The sequence below is a fragment of the Melampsora larici-populina genome (genome assembly GCF_000204055.1).
Source record: "Melampsora larici-populina 98AG31 unplaced genomic scaffold MELLAscaffold_5, whole genome shotgun sequence".
NCBI lineage: Eukaryota > Fungi > Basidiomycota > Pucciniomycetes > Pucciniales > Melampsoraceae > Melampsora > Melampsora laricis-populina.
In genome coordinates, this window is record NW_006768769.1 from 917,354 (window position 1) to 939,545 (window position 22,192).

At 40.1% G+C, this 22,192-nt stretch overlaps 3 protein-coding genes across 3 annotated transcripts; all 3 read left to right on the forward strand.

The window, feature by feature from the left end:
• Positions 1 to 7,366: 7,366 nt before the first annotated feature.
• MELLADRAFT_70972 (uncharacterized protein) lies at positions 7,367 to 9,058 on the forward strand (the record flags this gene model as incomplete). The annotated part of the gene is made up of 5 exons (XM_007405889.1): positions 7,367 to 7,527; positions 7,610 to 7,840; positions 7,912 to 8,000; positions 8,080 to 8,368; positions 8,442 to 9,058. The coding sequence occupies 5 exons, from the start codon at positions 7,461 to 7,463 to the stop codon at positions 8,780 to 8,782; spliced, it is 1,017 nt and encodes a 338-aa protein (XP_007405951.1).
• A 6,011-nt stretch (positions 9,059 to 15,069) lies between these two features.
• Positions 15,070 to 16,908, forward strand: MELLADRAFT_70973 (uncharacterized protein; the record flags this gene model as incomplete). Its single annotated transcript, XM_007405890.1, has 6 exons — positions 15,070 to 15,224; positions 15,312 to 15,429; positions 15,512 to 15,742; positions 15,812 to 15,900; positions 15,980 to 16,268; positions 16,349 to 16,908. 5 exons carry the CDS (start codon positions 15,363 to 15,365, stop codon positions 16,687 to 16,689), a joined length of 1,017 nt encoding a protein of 338 aa, XP_007405952.1.
• Positions 16,909 to 19,524: 2,616 nt separating this feature from the next.
• MELLADRAFT_60212 (uncharacterized protein) lies at positions 19,525 to 21,311 on the forward strand (the record flags this gene model as incomplete). The annotated part of the gene is made up of 8 exons (XM_007405891.1): positions 19,525 to 19,666; positions 19,751 to 19,876; positions 19,949 to 20,198; positions 20,232 to 20,321; positions 20,383 to 20,495; positions 20,560 to 20,764; positions 20,839 to 20,951; positions 21,028 to 21,311. The coding sequence occupies 8 exons, from the start codon at positions 19,525 to 19,527 to the stop codon at positions 21,309 to 21,311; spliced, it is 1,323 nt and encodes a 440-aa protein (XP_007405953.1).
• Positions 21,312 to 22,192: the final 881 nt, after the last annotated feature.

Sequence of the window (22,192 nt, forward strand, 5' to 3'; positions counted from 1 at the left end):
TCAGAAAGAATATCAATGGGGAGCTTGATTTTGATTGGGAAAAAAGGTACTTACAATCAAGTAAAAGGATTAATTTTGATTCAGTGAGCAAATTGATTTGAATCGAGCAAAGATTGTGACTTTGTTTGAGACAGAAGATTGGTTTGGATCCTGTTAAGGAGGAATGCGGCTAGGACTCTGATTCTTAGTCAATGTTTGACATTTTGATGATAAGGAGAATGACGAAGTCAAAGGGAGATACATACAGGATGTGCATTGGATCCATCAATAAGAAGATTTGGGTGAGGCACATACATATGTAGGTGTGGATTGACTTGCAAAGTTGGATTGGCAGATGGGGTGGAAACAGGCAAAGCAGCCATTGGATGACTGGGAATTTGAATGAAGGGAACCACAAACAAACCTTGAGATGGTTTCTGACACATGTGCAAAACTTGGAAATTGTACTAACGGTGGATTTTGTCCAGTTTTGTTTGAATTGCTGGTTTGCCTTTGATATGAATGAATGATCAAGAGTTGATTGGAAATGGGGTTTTGAAACCTACGGGGGTTTATCAAAGTTGTACTGCTCAAGTTTAATAAGATCTACCCAAGGATGCTATTGCAAGTGAAAGAACCATATGGGCACCACATTTGCCATACCCCAAAGTCTGTTGTGCAGATGAAAAATAGCAAGATCCTTATTGTTCTTGACAAATTGTAATGTATTTGACTCAGTCTCACCTCGTTATGGGAACCCCATGAATTGGATCAAGCTGCTAGGCAATGAAGGATGCTCAACTTTATCAATCTTTCAATTTGTACCTTGATTCTCAGCCTGAGCCCCGGAATGGACACCCCAAGGGTTCCCTGAGCCCCAAACCCTCGTGGTGCAAGTTTGGTCAGCTTTTTTGGGACCCCAGTAAATCGCGGGCCCCGTAGGGTTTGGGGGCGGGGTGGCCTAGTTCTCCAGCCCCCGATCTTATCCGTGGGGACCCCTGGCTTCCCGCGGGTTTGAGGCAGTCGGGATAGGGGTCGGGGGGCTTTCTGGAAGCCGGGTTTCAATCGGTTTTTTTTTTTTTTTTTTTTTTTTTTTTTTTTTTAAAGTGCTTTTTGGCTAATTGCATATAACACTATCTAAACAATACAATGGAAAATGACTAGTACACCTAGAAAAAACGGCCATCTAATTGAGAACAAGAAAGATCATTGACTTTTGGGCTTGAGAGAAAATTTATATGAATCAAAGCTGTTATAGCTATTAAACCCTCTTTTTTTCAAACGGCTTTTTTTTTTTTTTAAAGGAAAAAAGAACCCATCTTTAGGCATTTGGCCCACCCGAAGGAAAACGATGGGCCTCCTCCATCTCTTTAATGAGATGTTGGAGTCATTAGACTCAAGAAACTTCTTGCGTACTCCTTGAGCAGGAAAGCTGGCCAAGTTGGTGTTTAGAGCTAGAATAGACCCCTCGATTAATGCCTCGCCAGCCTTTGATCCTAGACGTTGCTTGGAGGCTGGCGAACCTAAAAAGGATTGAGCAAAATCGGATACGTAACAAACTTGTTTTTAGAGTCAACTATGACTATTGAAAAATGTCTCGAAAACCTTTGGGTCCAAGACGGTACTTGGAGGTTGACGAACCCTTAAAGGGATTGAACATGATTCGGTTACGTATAGGCATCATTTGATTGGTAGGCGATGTACATCTCGAAGTCCTATGTATCCAGGGCGGCACCTGGAGGACTCCGAACCCTTAAAGGGATTGAACGTAAATCTTGGTAAAAAGCGTTTTTGTTTAGGGAGATTCTATTTTCTACACCCTAGGTCTTTTCGATATTCTGTCTCGTGGCCGCCTTCTTGGGTTTTTTGTCCTGTGTATAGGAATGAAAATGAATAAAGCGATTTGTTTGGAGAATGAAATCAGCTAGAAACGGGAAAACTTTCGGGGCGTCAAGTATTTTACTGGCATTGTTCCAGTTCACTTTGATCCCCTCTTCCTTCAAACGGTTCCTGAATTGTTTGCGTGCTCTCTTGTAGCGGCTGCAATATAAAAGGAAATGTTCAGTAGATTCTTTCAATTTACAATGTGGGCAGAGAGGGGAGTCAGAAATTTTCCTCTTGAATAGATGATCATTTAGGGGGCTGTGTCTTGCTCGCAGCTGAAAGACTGCTGCAGCCCCACCTTTTTCCATACCCATTAAGCTTTTTGAGATCTCTTTGGCTTTGGTCCTAAACTTGTTCTTGCCTGGGATCAACGTCACATTTTTAAGATTAAATTGTTCATTTGCACGTTTCCTGATGCTGCCTAGGCTTGATGGGATCGAAATGGCGTTCGCGCTGTTCTCTGCGGCCTTCTTCGCGAACTCGTCTGCTTTTTCGTTCAACTCAATATCTACATGTCCTGGAGTCCAATAAAGGCGAATCTTGGGGTTAGTGGGTAAGCGTCTCAGGTTAGTTCGTATCTTGATTACAAGGTGTTGCCCCGAACTTTGTCTCGGCGTGTTGTGAATCAGTCTCAAAACTCCTTGATTATCACTGAAGATGGCGAGGTCGCTCAGCGCTGGACCTCGACGTCTGAGAAGTTTGTTGGCCAGCTCAGTGGCTTGTACTATACCTAAAAGCTCCGCTTCATGGTTCGAGAAATTTTCCTCGAATTTGATGGAGAGAGTTTTGTGTGTCGATTTGGTGACTGCTGCAGCTCCTCCTCCTTCTTCACTTACCGATCCATCAGTGAAAATGATTAATGAGTTTCTCTGCTCCTCTTCTTCTACTTGTTTAGGCACCAATTCTTTGATTTCATCCTTTGATTTGTCTAAGTTGAAGAGTTGTCCTAGGTTCCTTGTCCACGGGACCAGCGAGTGAGCGAAGATAGTTTCTACTTTCTCTTTTGCCAAACTCTGGAAACTCCGAAAATCTAAGGTGTCTCGTACCGGACCTTTGTGCTTGAGCGCATCTCGAGTAAGTTTGTGTTTAATGAATTTCTGCGTTGGATGATCGTCTGGGGCTGATAGTCTTTTCGCCATAAAGGTGTGGTGTCTTTTCGTTGCAATGAGTGTAAACGGCGTGAAGTATGCATCGTGGTTCAGCATATCTATCGAGGTGCCTTTGAAGGCTCCTAGCACAATCCTAAGAGCTGCGTTCTGTAATTGGGTTAGGATTTTGGACGCTTTGCCTTCAGTCTTACCTGTTAGCCATACTACACTCCCATAGAGGATTCTAGGGAGGAGGATGGCCATAATAAGTTTTCTCGTCTCTCTGGGCGAGAGGCCAGAGTAGCACTTGTTCAATCGTTGGAGTTGGTGGATTGTGAATTCGCCTACCTTTTTGACATGTTTGAGGTGATGATTGAAGAGTAGTTTGGAATCAAACCATACTCCTAACCATTTCACCGCTTGACTCGGTTGCAGAGAGGCTTGTCCAAATTGAAAGATCGGTGACTCCTTAATGCGTTTGTTAGTGAAATGGATGAGCTGGGCCTTCTTTTTATCGAAGATCGCTCCGTGTTTGGAGGCCCACTGTAGTGACCGCTCGGCTTCTGTTCGAAGCTTGGAATAGTTTGTTTCTAGAGTTTTGGAAGAAACCACATGTACTACATTGTCAATAAAACCGATTGAGAGAGTTTGGGAAGCTGGATCTAAGCTTTTCGGTCCTAGGAGGGAGGAGTTGTACAAGATGTACAGGATTACAGACAGAGGGGAGCCTTGAGGAAGCCCATTTTCGATGTTGAATCTCTCAGAGAGGAAATCTTGAAGCCGAAGATTAGTCGAGCGTTCAGAAAGGAAACCTTGGACTAGGCGAATTAGATAGTTAGGACATTCTTGTCTGTTGAGGGTATGGATGAGTCGTTCTCTATGTACTGAAGGGTATGCAGACTTGACATCTAAAAACAGAGCTGTCACAATCTCGTCCTTCCGCCATCTTTCCTTGATCCAAGAGGTAAGGACTAGTAAGGCGTCGTCTGTAGATCTTTGTCTTTGGCCACCCATATGGCCATCAGCCAATTTGTTTCGTGTCTCGGCCCAGAAAGTAATTCTGCTGGTAATCACCTTTTCAAGGATCTTACCCAGACAACTTAGGAGGGCGATCGGCCGGTATGAGTTTGGTTCGGAGTAGGAGTCTTTGCCGTTTTTCCGAATGATAATCGTGACCGCTGATCTCCAGGCGTTGGGGAAATAACCAAGCTGAAAGCATGAGTTGAAGATTTTGCATAGTTCTTCCTCTATTGCCGGTAATGCCAGTTTAAGTAGTTCGTTTGAGAGTTGATCTTCCCCTTTGGCTTTACGATTCGGGAGGTGATTGATTATTCTGTTTAGTTCATCCGGGTGGAGAGTTGGGAAGGCGAGTACACTTCGTTGTTCTTGAAGCGGCGGTTCCTGAGGTATGTCCGAGAGGTCTGCTTCAATGTGAGCGACTGAGGTCCCGTAATAGAGGAGTTGAGCTTGTTCGTCCTTTCTCGTGGCGATAGATCCGTCCGCTTTCTTAAGTGGGGTGATTTCTCCCGTTGATTTGGGTTTGACATATCTGAAGGCTTTGAAGGAGTCGTTACCTGAGCAGTTGGCTAGGAAAGACTTCCAGTGGCGGGTCTTTGTTAGAACTACTTGTTCCTTGAAAAATTTCTGCCAGTCGACATAACACTGTTTTGCTTCCGGGAGATGTGAGCGAAGCCACCACCTTCTGGCTCGGTTTCGATTTTTGAGGATCGGGTTCAAGAGTTCTTTGTCCCACCAGCTTTTGTACTTGTTGATAACGGTTTTGACTTTCTTACCTTGGCTATGGGCCGCAGTTAAGATAGTGTCAGATAGGGTTGATATAGCTGTGTTGATGTCATCCTGGGTGTTGTAAGCTGGTGGGCGCAGATTGAGTTCAGTTGTTAGTTTGCTGTGGAAAAGTGAGATGTCAATGTCAGTAATTTTTAGGGAAATGTGTGACTCCACTGGGGGAATGAAGGAAAAGTCTAGGAAAGTTTCTAATGGAAAATGATCGGAGGCTAGAGCAGTGGTTAGTACTTTACAGCTCAAAACCTTCTCTGTGAGGTTCCAACTAGCCCAGATGAGGTCAATGGCTGTGGATTGGGTCCCTGCCGAGAATCGGGTAGGGACTCCTTTCGGCGAGATGAGTTTGAAACCCTTTGAGCTGAGCAATTGGAGCAATCTCTTTGCCTGAGCGTTTGTAGCGGTGTAGTCCGGAGGGTTCCAAAGTTGGTGGTGTAAGTTGGAATCAGTCGTGATGGCAGTGGGAACTTGGCGCTTGTGGTGTTTATTCAACCAATTGCCTAAGAAGAGCAACCCCCGATGCGACCCAGGCGGGTTGTACCACGATATAACGCGCAGTTTCTTCTGACTAGGCGATCCATCTCTAATGACCACACCTAATATGATGTCCGATAAGCTGGGTAGGATTGTGAATTGCGTCGTTGGTATGAGTTTTGATATATAGATACAAACTCTTGGTCTGTCTGACCAAGCTGTAGGATGGTAATCGTAGGCTGATATACAATGCCAGGCTTCGTGATGAGGGAAAGTTAACGAGTGACTGTTGAACCAAGGTTCTTGAAGAGAAAGGATAGAGTATTGGGTGTACGTAAGAGCTTCGTGGGTGTGTTGCATAGAGTTATGACAATTGAAGTGTAAGATAGAAAGTTTATTAAGGGATAATGGTACGTCTGAATTTGAGTCGATTTGGTCTAGATGTTCATCTTCGACTACTGAATCCTGTGGGGATGTTGGTCTGTTGGAGATTTGATGATTGTACCTAAGACTCATTGGTCATAGATTGGTGGCTGATCTTGAATCGTGTGTTGCGTAGCGGGCAGTTTAGACTTTTAGGTGAGTGGTTGTATTTACTGTTGAAGCGGTTGAGTCTGTCAGTCGTTTTGAGGCTGTCAAAGTTATAGCACCGAGCGCAGACTTGATCAGAGTCGTTATTAGCGCATTCTAGTGAGCTGTGCGGGTCTCCACATTTGGCGCAGTTCGGTTGGTTAGTGCAGGATGTGTGAGTGTGATATAAGTCTAAGCAATTGAAGCACATCGTTGGTCCTTGCTCATAATGCTTGCTCTTGATTCTGTAACAATCTACGTAAAGGCCTCCTCTTTCAACTTTATGAGCTAGCTCTTTGTTTAAGAAGTTGACCACGATCGTACCGTGGTTCTTTTTAGTGTCGGCCGGGTCTTTGATCCATCTCGCTGAGTGAACGTCTTCTATCGGGATGTTGTTTTCTAAAGCAAGTTTTTTCAGAAAATCTTCGTCGTTGACGTCGATCTCGGCTGGGACAAAATTGAAAAGAATCGGGTACCTGGCTTGAGATGTTTCAAAATCCTTGTGAGCCATCTTGGTCCATACGTGTTTGTTTTCCAAAAGCCAGTTCTTCATGAGCCGATTGTCCATATTCATTAAAATGTCTCCTGAATTAAGGATAATGGCACCTCTAATTCTCACCGGAGTGTCGTTTACTTTAGCGTCTAGTTCGGTCAAAGTCGTGTTGATGCTCCGTACTATCTCTGACCTCTTCATGCCTTTGAAAGGTTCTAGACCCGGGGTTTTGTGAATGATCAAGGTGGCCGCTTTAAAGTCGTTGATGTCTGCGTTTTTCGGAGGAGGTTTGGGGCCTGTAGGTTGCGTTCGTTTCGGGTATGGGTTAGTCCAAGCATGAGCTCTGGTTGCTGGTTGATTGGGCGTTGGCGTGTGTGATACTTGGCGCTGAAGAATCGTGCGTGAGGTTTTCTCTGATTCCTTGACTCTATCGGCTTCCAATTTATCTATCTTTTCATTAAGCTTGTTGATTGTTTCCATGAACATTGATAGCATCTGAATCACTGTTCGTAAAAGTGCGTCCGTTGTACCTGAGTTGTTGCTGGCTAATGACGTGAGTACATCCTCCATGGCGTTAGGATCCATTGGACCTTTATTCGGCCTCGGGTTTTTCGGGTGAGGGGATGGATTGTCCTCGTCTGTGCCCGGCGGGCGTTTTGACGGCATCTTGAGGTTAACAAGGATAAGTTTTCCCAAAAAAAAATCCTGACCCTGTGTAAAGTGATTGGTGATGATGATGGATGGGCCGGTCTACATTCAATCGGTTTGGGTTGGGCTCGCGGTGAGGGTAGGCCATTACCCGCGTTTTTTGGGTCGGGGCTCAGGCTGACCTGAGTTGATTCATCCTGATCACCCAGTTCTCACTCTATCAAGTTCAACTCAACCCACACCCATTTTCACTTCACAAAAAGTATCAAGGTACTCAAGAAATTTATTCATATGAGCCACCTGCACTACCCACAAGCTGTATCAAAGTCGAATATCTGAGGTGTACTTGACAAAGTGTCAAGTGATGAGAGATTGATGAGATTGATGACTAATCTGTTTTGGTACTTCATAAACCACTTTGGATCGGTTTGTCATTTTGGATTTCCTATTTGACTTGACTTTGACTTCGAACCTTCCAAGTCGCTTCCTTGAAAAAGATATCTTCCATTATCTTGCATTCCAAAATGAAGACTTTGATCCTAATCAACTGGCTATCCTTCGTGACCATCACACTGATAATCGAGAAAACAGGTATCAAAACAATCTCTTTGTGGTTATATGTATCATATCACATCATCATCAAACTGATTCCAATTTGTTATTTTCGAATCAGAATCACATGGACCACCATTAACAGGACCAGAATTAGATCGATATCTATCATCGCAAAAATCTTTAGACCATTGTTTACCAATCATCTCAGAATACATTCAATATCGTCAATCAACTTGGTCAATCGATCAAATTCCTGAATCTCAACAAATCTCTTTCGATCCATTCTCTCTTTCTACTTCTTACCACCAACTACATCCTCCAAACATACGTAATCAATCTTGTGTTCTTTGTTAAGCCTCTTTTACTTTCTTTTTTTCTATGGATTGGAAACTTATTTTTTGGGGGGTTTGATTATTTTAGCTCCCGTGGTGACTTCTGGTCCTTATTATCATCTGTCTGGTCATCCGATTCGACAAAATTTAGCAGAATGGCAAGAGGGATTACTATTTGTAAGATCAACTCTTATACTACCTCAATTCTAAATTCTGGATCCCAAATCTAACCCAACCCTTCAAATGACATGTATAGATGATGGATATAGGTGTAATAGACGTAGAAACATGTGAACCAATCCCAAACGCATTGGTCGATATCTGGCACGCGAATGCTACGGGTTTTTATTCAGGTCATCCAGTTCGATCTCCAGACTTAATGGATGAATTACCACAAGTAGGAGGAAGACGTGCTGGGTTATTAACTGCTTATCCTTTAACTCTCGAGGATGAAACGTTTTTAAGAGCGGCTTGGCCTACCAATTCGAATGGAGTTTCCAGATTTACTTCGATCTTTCCTGGTTATTATACTGGCCGTGCTACTCGTTTGTTTTTTTCTCTTTCTTGACCTTTGTGAAGAATCGATCTTACATTTTTTTCTTTTTCGTTTCCGTCTAGATGTACATGCTAAAGTCCATCTGAACTGGACCGAACATCAAAACTCAACATCCACCACATTCTTCACATCCTCCGAATCTCAATACATAGGTCAATTCTTTTTTCCAGATGAAATTAATTTACAGGTGGATGGAATGTCACCTTATAGATTCAATCCAGTGAAAGATCGTACAAGAAATTGGAGAGATTCTTTATCAATCTTTAATGATTCTTTTCAAAATGAATTTGAACCAATTTTTGAAATTAAAAAGTTTGGAAATATTATAAATCAAGGCTTAGTTGGGTTTATGACCGTAGGTATCGATAGGAAAGCTAGCTTTGGTCATGCTTGGGCTGGTTGAAAAGCTTTCATTATCAACTTGGTTAGTGTTGTGGTGATTGTATTCGTTTTTTATGATCGTTATACTTGCTCGTTGTTATTTCGTTCATCTTTCTTTGTCTCGGCTCGTCTTTTTATACATTGTAATGTACTAGTCTATCATTATATTTTCAGAATTTGAAGATCGTTTATTTGTTCACTATGTACCTACATGCATACACGCACGTTGATTCTCATACAGCTGTGTATTTAAGAAATTTGTGCAATGATGGCATGCATTTTTTGATTTTTCCCCCGTAGTACCACGCGCAGATAAGGAATCCGGGATTGAGGATTTGCACAAGGAACAGTCTTGTTAACGCCGGATAAGAGCTGAAGGGGATTGATTCAAACAATGTTTCTTGTTCAGTTCTTACTGATTTTTTGAGTCTCATTGAGATTCACAAAGCCAAGACGGCAAAACCTGCTGAACTACAAATTATACATTTTCAAGATCAGAAGTCCTGTTTAGATCATGTTAGAGCATCAAGAATGTGATACAACCTGAGGCTGAGGTTGACGACTGACCAATTGTTCATGATTGGTGATGAGCAATTGGTCTTCAGGAAATCGACGTTGATAGAATGAGATTATAGATAGGAATGTGTGGAATTGTAACAGAGCATCCTTGAAACAGTTGATGCAACGTCACTCCTCAAGGATTGGTGGAGCATTGCTCTGGTGGAACCTAGGAGCTACAAGAGAGGAAGTTAAAGCTTGCGGGAGAAGGATGCCAGAAGCCTATAAGATCTATCTCAGAATACTTGAAGCAAGACAAATGAAGCAAAAAGTGAAGCTTCTGGAGGAGTTGAGGTTCTGAGGGTCAGAAGGTGTTGAGACTCAGGATACAGAACACTCCTAGTTTTTTGATAGAGGGAAGAATGAGGTTACTGACGTTAGTTGTCCATGAAGGAGACACAAATGGAAATGTATACTGAAGCATGAGATGGAAAATTTTAGAGGAAAATTTCTTTTTTCACATTATATTCACCGTGTCCTTGTGGCAGTTGCCCGACAACAAGCGCACACAGACTGCCTTTGAGGCACAAAGGCAACTTGTGTGCGCTTGTTGACAAGCAAACAACAAAAGGACATGGTGATTATTAGAAGTGGATCAACCTGAATATAAGAATTAAATTCAATAGGAAATAAAGTTTGGAGGATCAGCAGTGCAGATTTATATAGTTCAGTTTGAACTATAAAGTCTGGAGTGGTTTGAGGACCCTGGAATGCACCTATGGAGGTCAGTGGTGTAGATTCCGACCTTTTTGTAACAGATTTTCTGGGTACAAAATCACACTTCTCTTTTGCTATAGGAGCGCAAAAGAAACGCAAAAAGCAGAGCATTCATATGCACTAACTTTTAACCCTATAGCACCAATACTCCCCGAGATATTCAAGTGTAAAGCCCCAAAATAGCCAAATTCAAAGGTCGGAATTGGGCCTTGGGGGCCTAAAAAGGTTTTGTGCCTTTGCAATTTATGCCGCAGTAAGCCAATCTACAGGGGTCAGACCAAGCTCATCTGATAGCCCTATTCCATGCACATCTTTTGAAGTGGGCTTGTGGGAGAATGAGTGTTGTGTAGCGTAGAGCCTGAAAACTGAAAATCAGACTTTGTCACTACCCTCTGTAGGTGCATTACAGGGTCCTGTGGTTTGGCATCTGAATGGTGAGAACATGATGAATACAAAGTTTTCTCCCAAGAGGGATTTTGGTGGGGTTTTGACTTCTCAGGCTGACAGCTCTATCCTCCCGTGAGCTGAGGGGTTGAGAAGTCCACAACTTCTTAGGCACTGTCCTTGACCCAAAGGTTTGGTTTTAGATATGGTAGATAACCACATCCCAGATTATCTGGCCTCTGGGACCCACCCCAGTCCACACAGTTAGTCTACTGCTCCATGTTGGTTAATGGTCAGTATTCTAAAGTGGTAGGACAAGCTTAAGAAATGTGGTAGCTTCTTGAATCAAAAACCACAAACTGCTAACTTGTCAACCAGAGAGGTTTTGCAGAGCAAAACCTTCAAGGTTAACAAAGTAAGTAAGTACATAATTAAAACTTAATACATAAAAAAGAAATATTACAACTCTATCACTCGAGTTTCAAGAGTGTAAAAAGAATAAAACTCGAGTCACCAACTCTATAACCAAGGGTACAACTTAATTAACCCTTGGTAGAAGAAGGGTAGACAACGAGAGAGAAATTTTATCCTTAACCCAGGCCAGGGACTAAATAATGAAAGACCCTGACCAGGCCAAAAGACTACGAGAAAGGGTTTACATAGTTACTAAAACTACAAAACCCCAAACCAGGCCAACCTCAGGAGATAAGGGTTTCTTACATGACATCATACAATGTTAACCAAAGTTGGTATATAAAGAACCACGATTCTCACCAAATAAAGAGAACAATCCTTGTTCACTTTTACCCATCTTAGAAAAACCTCTTTACTTTTGAATTGATACTCGGTATTAGAAAATCCTTTTGCTATTGAATTTCTATTGCACGCTTCATTCTGCTCAAAAGCAACCATCTTTTTCTATCTTCTTTTTTTTACTAAAACTTCCAACTTAGAAAGCGTTAGAGATTGTTTGGCGTGGCCCATTCGACTAAAGACTTTCATCCGGAATCACCCCTTTTTGATTTAACAAATCAACGAGCACTGAAGTGCCACCTGAAGAATAGATAGTTACTTTTAACTATTTCTTTGGAAGACGCTCGAGAAGTTCAACATCTCGTCCAGTACCTGGCAGCGGTAATCATCCCGCACCACAGACATCTGTAGTCAACAACTATAGATTATCTTTAACTTACTAAGAATCGAAAACCACGTCTCTAAGATAAATATCAACAAATATTTTTAGAAACCTACATTTAGTAAGTCTCATTCAGACTAGTTTTACTACTCAAGTTATACTTAGTCTGACATAACTTAACTAAGTTCCTCTTGGATAAACAAGTAGTCAAGAGAGGGACTTAGACCTTATACCACCTCTTTGGCATATGAGCCAGAAAAGTTTGGCTGGAAATATTTATAATCCCCAATATCTTTGTAGCCTGTATACAAATATCTTCTGGACCAAAGAAAAGTCATCTGTGCCTGATCATCCTACACACACACACATCTTTTCAAATCCCCCCCTTGCCGCCAGGAAAGCCCTTAAAACCAGACTTGAAGAATCGGTTTTTGTGTAACATTTCAGTGTGTTTGGTGTGAGCTTTTGACAGGTTGTCGACTTTTGGCCTGATTTTTGTATTTTTTGCAAACTTCACACTTGCATTGCTCTGTGGGTTTTGAATCAAATTCAAAGCAGGCTACACATAGGTGTGTAGATTAAGCGGGCGCACAGCTCATTCATTTGGTCCCAAGGATATTTGTTTTCAGGATACAAAGATATGGAGTGTTGAAGAAGTCCCCAGCCAAAATTTTGCGGCTCATACGCCAAAGAGGTGGTATAAGGTATAAGTCCCTCTCTCAACTACTTGTTTGTCCAAGAGGGACTTAGTTAAGTTAGCTCAAACTGAGAGTTTTCATATGTAGAGTTTTACATATACATAGAATCCTGCGGATTGAGCACTTGACGTGCCCTTCAAGTAAAAATAGAAAATGGAGTACTTATTGCCTGCACATCATATTTTGATTTCAAAAACTTCCTGGAGTTCTTGAGGAAGGTGAGAGTGAGATATAGCAAATATGTATAGATAGATTGGAAGGGGATGTTCAAAAGGAGCTCCAGTTCAAATGGGCACAGGGGTTGATTGAGGCAAAATGTGAGTTTTTGAGTTTTTTAAAAACCTCTCAGCCAAACTTAATATTTGAACCCCCTGCTGACTCACCAGGCCCGGCCTAACTTAACTAAGTCCCTCCAGTCAGAAACTTTTTCCTTGCAAGCTTGGGTGTCTGGAGAAGGACAACATTATCTACCAGTCTTGGTGGGGCAGCATCAAACTTAACTAAGTCCTCTCTGACCTGTACTGGCCAGCTCAAAAGAGGGACTTGCGCCCAATGTCGAAAAGTTGGCATGAAGGTCATTGCGGCATTTTCCCAAAATCGACCTGCCTTACAAATTTTTTTTTTACCATTCTAACCTTTCCTGAGCCAAGAATGAAAAATGTGCGCCTTGCTCTTGGCTACAACCCAATGCTTTCAGAATCCTGATAGGTGGAATGGTTCTGCAAATAGCAAGGAAAGTTGGTGTTTCAAGTCTGCAACAAAATTCAAATTTCAGCCTCGGATCAGGCAAGATTACCTGATTTTTGGTTTCAAGCCGTGAAAAACTTATATAAATATGTACACAACCACTCACGCTATTGAGAAGCCAAGAGTACCAGGTTATAAAGAATTTCAAGAGGTACAATTTTTGTTTTGGCGTTAGGGAAATTTGAGAAGGTAAAAAAAAGTTTCATAAGGCAAGTAGATTTTGGGAAAATGCCTCAACAACCTTCATGCCAACTTTTCGACATTGGGTGCAAGTCCCTCTTTTGAGCTGGCCAGTACAGGTCAGAGAGGGACTTAGTTAAGTTTGGGGCAGCATGGGGTTCCAGATTCAAGTTTGTCTGGGAGGTTTTTTATAAACCACAAGAACTCCTTGTTCCTTTCAATCAATCACCTTGCCCATTGTCATCAGATCGTGTATTCAGCCTTCTCATATCTTGCTCCGAGATTTCTGGACAAAGGCATAAAGCTTTTCAAAGATGAAATTTGTTTGCAGGCAACGTCTGAATCTTTGAAACAAAATTTACAATTGACCCAATGAACACAACCCTTGTTCTCTTCTGGAAGGACTGAGACATGGCCATTGAACTTTGTTCAAAATACCAAGTTGTTCATTCCATTGATCTGAAGATTTTGCTCTCCTCAGAAATTGTGTAGCATCCAAACTACAAAAGACAAGTGTTGAATTTACCCGACCAGCCTTTTGGGCCCCTGCTTGCGCACCAAAAGGAGCTGATAAGTCGCAGATCCCTCTCCAGGGCACCGAGATTGCAAAGGTTAAAAGAGCCCTGGAGAATTTGGGACTTGGCATAAGTTAGAGGCCCGGCGGATAAGTCCCTCTCCAGACCCCCGAGCTCGCGAGGAAAAAGGGTCAGACTATGGAACTCAGTTAAACAGCGCGGTGGATTCTTTTGCTTGCTTGTGTTTTTGTCAAAGTGACCAAGCGGAGGAGATGGCACTGGCAGGCACACGCAAGTACGGCTGTCAACGCTTCATGAGGATAACAGTTGAAGGGAGTGTCCTCACCAACTTTGTCTTTGTCAGTTTTAATTTTGAACACAACTCTTTGTAAACTATTGAATCCAGTCCCAAGCAAACTACCTTGAATCTGACTTGAACTCGACCATACTAAATCAACTTGCTTGTTCTTGCGATAAATCTTGACAAATCAAGTCAAAATAAAGAACAACGCCAATCGGTCGACCCATCAAACCATCTCGTGAGTTTTAGCTTCAAAGAACGTAAAAAAACTTTGAAGTTGAAGTGGAGATTGACTTGTCTTTTGATTCGATGTATGAACAGATGATATGGATTTTGATCGCGACGACGAACCACAAAGTCAATCAAACCATCCTTGACTTCCCTCACAAGGCAAGTAAAATCACATTCCCTTTGAAAAACCCAAGCCCATAATCAAAATAATTGACAAAAATCGTGAACCGTAGTTTATGATCAACTCGATAACTCTGGAGTATTATTTCTTGGAAGGATTAGGGAACGAGTCAAACGTCAATGATACAAATTTCAACTGGGTCAACTTCAATTGGACCTTCAAACATTAAACCATTGACTCCTCAGACCACCATAAACCTGGTGCATCAATCGCAGACTTAAGTTCAAGTAATGGTAAACATCGCAGGAGAGTTCATTAATTTCCAAAGGTAATCCAAATGAAAATGAACACCAACGAAGAAATACGTCCATCCAAGTAATTCAGTCGATTCTAAATTAATAATGTAGTCTTGATTATTCATCTATTTCTTCACTATGTACCATTTGTTTTTCCTGAGCCTGCTAATCAGCAATTGGTTTTTTTCACTTCTTCCTGTCTAGTTTCAGTGACCTCATCATTTAGGTGAGCCGCTTCGCGCAACTACGAGCACTCTTTCCAGCACGTTTCTCGCTGTTTCCTTGATCTCCGATCGATATTTCCCATTACCTCGCGGATCAAAGCCCGCCCACGCAAAAACTGGACTTCAAATACTCTCGCTTGTATGTCCACCTATTTCCGGGATTTTGATTCTTTGTTCGTTTCTTTATCAACCAAGTTTCTTATGTACAAGTTGAAGTTTTCCGTTTTGTAGTCGCTCCTTCAGTAACGCGCTGATGCGCGGATCAAACCGGATTAAATCGGAGCGCTGGTAATGCGCGGATGTGACGTAAGAGTCTCGTCCTGAGTGGCAATCCTTTCCGGATGCATATATCCGGTATTTGCCATCGTCTGTAAGTTGAGTTCTGGGGATATAATGGCGTGCGTAGTTGACTTCACTTTGACTTCAGGCCTTCCAAATCGCTTCCTTGAAATAGATTCCTTAAAGTAGATATTTTCCATTGTCTTGCATTCAGAAATGAAGACTTTAATCCTAATCAACTGGCTATCCTTCGTAACCATCACACTGATAATCGAGAAAACAGGTATCTAAACAATCTCTTTGTGGTCATATATATCATATCACATCATCATCAAACTGATTCCCATTTGTTATTCTCGAATCAGAATCACATGGACCACCATTAACCGGACCAGAATTAGATCGATATCTATCATCGCAAAAATCTTTAGACCATTGTTTACCAATCATCTCAGAATACATTCAATATCGTCAATCAACTTGGTCAATCGATCAAATTCCTGAATCTCAACAAATCTCTTTTGATCCATTTGCTCTTTCAACTTCTTATCATCAACTACATCCTCCAAACATACGTAATCAAACATGTGTACTTTGTTGAGCCTCTTTTACTTTCTTTTTTCTATGGATTGGAAACTTATTTTTTGGGGGTTTGATCTTCTTAGCTCCTGTGGTGACTCCTGGTCCTTATCATCATTTTTCTCGTCATCCGATTCGACAAAATTTAGCAGAATGGCAAGAGGGATTACTATTTGTAAGATCAACTCCTATACCACCTCAGTTCTAAATTCTGGATCCCAAATCTAACCCAAGCTTTCAAATGACATGAATAGATGATCGATATAGGTGTAATAGACGTAGAAACCTGTGAACCAATCCCAAACGCATTGGTCGATATCTGGCACGCAAATGCTACAGGTTTTTATTCAGGTCATCCAGTTCGATCTCCAGAATTCATGGATGAATTACCACAAGTAGGAGGAAAACGTGCTGGGTTATTAACTGCTTATCCTTTAACTCGTGAAGATGAAACGTTTTTAAGAGCGGCTTGGCCTACCAACTCAAATGGAGTTTCCAGATTTACTTCGATCTTTCCTGGTTATTATACTGGTCGTGCTACTCGTTTGTCTTTTCTCCCTCTCTTCAACTTTTTGAAGAATTAAGCTTACAAGTTTTTTCTTTTCTTTTTGGTTTTGGTTCAGATGTACATGCTAAAGTTCATTTAAACTGGACCGAACATCAAAACACAACATCCACCACATTCTTCACATCCACTGAATCTCAATACATAGGACAATTCTTTTTTCCAGATGAAATCAATTTACAGATTGATAGAATGTCACCTTATAGATTCAATCCACTAAAAGATCGTACAAGAAATTGGAGAGATTCTGGATCTATCTTTGATGAATCTTTTCAAAATGGATTTGACCCGATATTTGAAATCAAAAAGTTTGGAAATATTTTGAATCAAGGTTTAGTTGGGTTTATGACCGTTGGTATTGATAGGAGAGCTACCGTTGGAGAAGCCAGAATTGGTTGAAATTTTTTCATTATCAACTTGCTTCGTGTTGTGGTATCCATATTTGTTTTTTATGATTGTTTTACATTGAGCTTGTAATTACTTTGTATATCTTTCTTGCTTCGTCTTGTTATTTATATATTGTAATGTACTAGTACATCATTATATTTCCGAAGCTTGAACATCTTTATTTCTTCACTATGTATCTACACGCATATATAAAACAAGATTTTTGATCTCAATAGGGGTACACAAACATGAAAACCCGACCTAAAAACCCATGGACAAAACCCATGACAGCCCGATTGTTTTTTGGGTTTTGTCCAACGGGAAAGCGGAAAACCCATGGACAAAACCCAAAAAACAATCAGGTTGTCATGGGTTTTGTCCATGGGTTTTTAGGTTGGGTGTTCAAGTTTGTGTACCCCTAATATATATATATATATAATTTCCCCTCATGATTGATTACTTACTATTTGGCTCATGTTGAATTGAGAGGTGATGATGTTCAAAAACTTTGATACAAACTTTATCAAAGTGCTTGAAGTAGACAAAGAAAATTGAAAGCAGGTAAACAAGAACAAAGTAAGAAATGATCTCAATAATGACCAGCACAAACCTTGTTCACCCCTTCTCAGGGCAAGATAAAAACCAAAATCTATCATGACATGTGCCACCAAAGTTTAGAGCCCTAAAATACTTTGTGCATCCCAATCAACATTGGGCAAGAAGAATAAGTGTCATATTCCATTCTTGATACTGCACACTGTCACCACAGGAGGAATATGAGGCAAACCTGTCCCTTTTCCCAGACCTGTGATGAAACAGAGATAGCGGACAAGATCATTATGCCAACTAAGACTCACCTTAGTATGAAACAATACGTTTATTAGGCAACACAAATTCAATGCTGAACTCAAATTTTCAAGAGGAGTTTAATAATGAGTAATGTGGAATTTTGAAGTTAAAAAATGAACAATATATTACACATTAGGGGGTTTCAAGTTGTGTTTTTTATGGTATCTTTACAATAGGGGGTTTCAAGTCAGGATATTTTTGTGAAAAGTTTTATGGAACAGACAAGTTTTCAAAATTTTACAGTGTTTGTTTTTTCTGCAAATATACGGTCAATAGCATTTGGGACACCTAAAAAGGTGTCCCAAATTTTTAAATTTTACGTGATATCTTATGGTCTTGGACAACTTGTTGTACTGTGAAATACCATAAAATTTCGACTTGAAACCCCCTAATACAACAACTTGCCTGTTGTTGTAAAGTTTACTGTAAATGTAGAAATTTGGGAGACCTAAAAATGGTCCCAAATGCTGTTGACCGTGATTTGCAGAAAAAAACACACTGTAGATTTTACATGCAAGCTTGTCTACTTTGTAAAAGTTTATGCAAAAATATCTTCAAGTTGAAACCCCCTACTGTCAATATATATGTTTAATTTGAATCAAAAAATGTGTTCTCAGATTCCGAACCTTGTATACAATCTTTCTAGATTCAAGGTCTTTTCTGGTGCATACCTTGAAGAGGAATCCCAGACATGATTTTTACAACGAGTTACATCCAACATTAATGCCATGGGTTCCTCAACTCAAGACATCATCTATCATGAAAGTGAAAAGTCAGACATGTTTCTTCAAGCTCATTGAGGCAGGTATTCCTTGAAGCATATAGTTATTGAATCATTCCCATATAACATGGAGCTTTGCCTCTTGAAGACCTCATTAAAGAATTTGATGAAGCAAATCATGGTCAGAATGTGAATTCTTCAAATTTTGTAACAAAAAGAGATACTTTCTACAGAATCAGGATTTTGATATTTACAAAAAAGAAATCTTAAGAAAAAGGTATTTTTTAAAGAAAACATCACCAAAAAGCAATGTGATTTACTTGAAGAGTCTGTGCTTCTTATCCAGTGTCTTCCTAATAGGTAACTGTGCTAGGTATGTGATGGCTAGCAAGGGCTCTACTGCTTTTAACTAGTGAATTTCCCCTGTTACACACTAGGAGGATCTCTTTTGGAGGCCTCTTGTGTGATCAGAGTAACTGAACAATGATTAGCTACCAGTAATTACAATACTAGGATAGTAATACATACAAAAACACATTTTGGAAGGTTTATTTTTGAATATGGTATTATATGTGGATTAGCAGTACACAAACCTTGACACCTGACCTAAGAACTCATGGACAAAACCCATGACAACCCAAATTAGCAGTACACAAACTTGAACACCCAACCTCAAAACTCATGGACAAAACCCATGACAACCCAATTGTTTTATGGGTTGTTGTGGGTTTTGTCCATGGGGTTTGAGGTCGGGTGTTAAGGTTTGTGTACCACTGTTGTTATTTTTAATTTCACCTAATCTGATTTTGATGATGAATGAGGATATAGATGCAATTTTCCCAGATCTTGGGTGTGGATACAATTCCAAGATGTTAAATCTGAATCTTAAACATACCATCAATCATCAGATCAGAAACCATGAATTTGGCTGATATGTGAGTACAAGGGAGATAATACAGACCTCTGGGTATATAGCCCTGACATGCCTCAACAAACCTGTACATTTTATTTCAATGCAAACTTTGAATATCTGATCTAAGTTGGGTGACATATTCTTTTGACACCTACACATGCTGGATCAGATCATCAAGCTATCTCACTTAGTCTTGGCACATGTAGTAGTACAGAAAAACCATTGAAAAAAAGAAATAGTGAATGGTATCAGATGACCTAGATTTCTTTGGTCAAAAACTTGGAGGGAAATTAAATTCAATCTCATGTGATTTGAGAAAATCAAGTTTGACTTTGAATCTTTTCAGATCAAACTCATCTCAATCATGACAAGGTTAAAAATATTGGGACTTTATTGGTACATATCTATTCACTTCATCTTACAATCACAATTCTTTTTCCCAGTATGCACAAATGTGAGTTCTGTTGCAGAGGATCTAGTAAAAGATGTACTCTCAAAACCAGAAGGTAAGTGTTGATTCCACTTTGATCTATATCATTCATTTTTGGGGTCCTTGTATGCCAATCACAAATTCCATTCCTTTTTTGTAGTCACAGAGGTTGACACAAAGGGATTGGTGGAGGATCATTCAACCTCAAGATCATGTTCTCCAGATGTATCCACTCATGAAAAGCCTCAACTTCTACCTCAAGAAGTAAGAAATATCTGGGATCAAAGTAAGTCCATCAAAAAATCTCCCATAGTATCCCATAACAGGATTTTCTAAAATATACATTACTTCCATATAGTATTTCAAAAGAGTTGGGGCTCAAATCAGTTTCCTGAATTATACAACACCTTTCTTGAGGTTCTACTTTCAAATCCTGAAGAATGGAGTGACAGAATGATTTATTTCTGTGAAACTTTGGAATTAGAAGGACCCAGAAGAGATATAAACAAGCAAATTGTAATCTTTCAAGTCCTAAATTTGATTGGGGAAGAATTTGATCTGGACATCAAGGCAGTACAAGCTATATTATCTCAGTTGACAAAGATGGAGTATATTGGGCTCTAGATTGAACCTCACATCAGTTCTGATCTTTGGATGAATGATCTGAAGATTGCAATCAAATCATACACTTGGAAGATGAAGGATTACATCAAAAGACTAAGTGAAGACAGGTGAGTGCACAAAACAGGCTTGATGACTATGAATCCTTTTCAAACACCTTCACTTCTATAGGGAGATACTTGAGTTTTCATCAATGGAAAAAAATCTGGGAAAGAATGGTTTAAAACTTTCAGGAGATTGGTCTCCAGGAAACCAAAAACAAATCTTCTTACTCTGGACATCCTGTGAGTTTGAATAGCAAACTTTGATGCACATACAGATCTGCTTATGGATGATCTTTGAAACTAGGTATGAACCTTTATACCCAGGCTGACAGTGAAAGGAAAAGAGTCATAGAAACCCAAGTTGTTTATATCAATCAACTACAGGAAGCTTCAAAATTCCCTGGAAATAAATTGTACATTGGAATGGAATATATGCATTGGGCTCACAGGAAATTGAAAGAATATAAAGAAACCATGATTGATTACATCAAGTCCTTGAAGGTTGAAGGGTATGTTTTCAGACATATTTTTCAAAGAAATACATGGTCCTAGATGTGGGTCTGAGTATAAAACTAAACTATAGACAGGTCAATGAATATGCTTCATTTCAATCAAACCTCAAGAGATATGGGATCAATATACTAAATCACTGGGGTGAAAAGGAGAAAATGAAGTTACTCATATTTTGGTCAAATTGTATGTGCCCTGATAGATTCTCCTTCTAACTGAACTTGAAGATGATCTGATTGAACTGAGACTGAGTACACTATAGATATGCCAATGTATCTAGAATTATCAAAGGACATGAATATGTTTCAATTTCAACTTATGATGGAAGAGCTAATAACTCAAAACTTTGAAGAGACAAGCCTTATCATGAATCAGTTTCTTGATCAATTGGAAGGCTCTAATCAATTTAAAGGCAGCAGCTCTTTTTTCCCTTTCATCAAATACTTCTCTGAAAATACTGGGTCACCAAAATTCAAGCTCAAAAGCATTGATATCTTGAATGTATTTGAGGAAAGAACTGCAAGACTATTAGATCACCAATTATAGAGTTGTTTTGGCTGGATTTTAACTTTGATTTAATCATGTACCATTTTGCACGTCGGTACAGGATTGTATTGAAATTTTTGGGCGCCAATCCAAGATAACAATGGATGCTACTTACAACTCAAATATCACTATCAAGAGATTTCTTTGAGCTCAAGTAAAATGATGTTTTGCAATCCACTTTGGTTCTAGATAGCTCTTGTGCCCTCATGTGCCAAATCTGATGTTGTTCCTACACAGGAACTTCCATGCAGCACATTGTTTTGGAAAGAAAAGTAAGTTGGGGGTTTTAAAGGTGGCAAAATGGTTTAACTTTAACGATGTGAAAATAAAATTGAAAGATGACACTTGGAAGCAAATGCTACAAAAGGTTGCTTTTCAAACCCACACATGAGTAAATTGAATTCATGAGCCTTGAAGAAGATGCTCTTATAGTTTTCTTTTGAAAAGCAGATCATACTTCTGTATCTTGATTCTCAATGACCAGAGAAAAAATGACACCAATAAACAGGTTTAAGGCCACTTGGGACGTCCTCTTCAAATTTTCATCAGGAAAGGTCTTTTGAGTGACAAATTTATTCTGTTGGTGCTTTTGGATGACATTGAGTTTTCAAAAAAGCTGCTCTCTGTCCAAGAATCTATCACTCCCTTGATTGCTGCTTTCATGAAGGGATCTCCTTTTTCTCCTTTTTTTATTCTATTTGCCCTTTGCTACTTAGGTGTGCTGTAAATGGAAAATGTGGGTACCCCACTTCCTCAATGCTGCACTGCCAGCAAAAATACTATATTTCTTCATAACCAAACCAAACCAAACTTAAAACAAGAAACTTCTTAAACCTAATGTAAGAAAGAAATTAATGGCTTTTGATTTCCTTTGTAGTAAA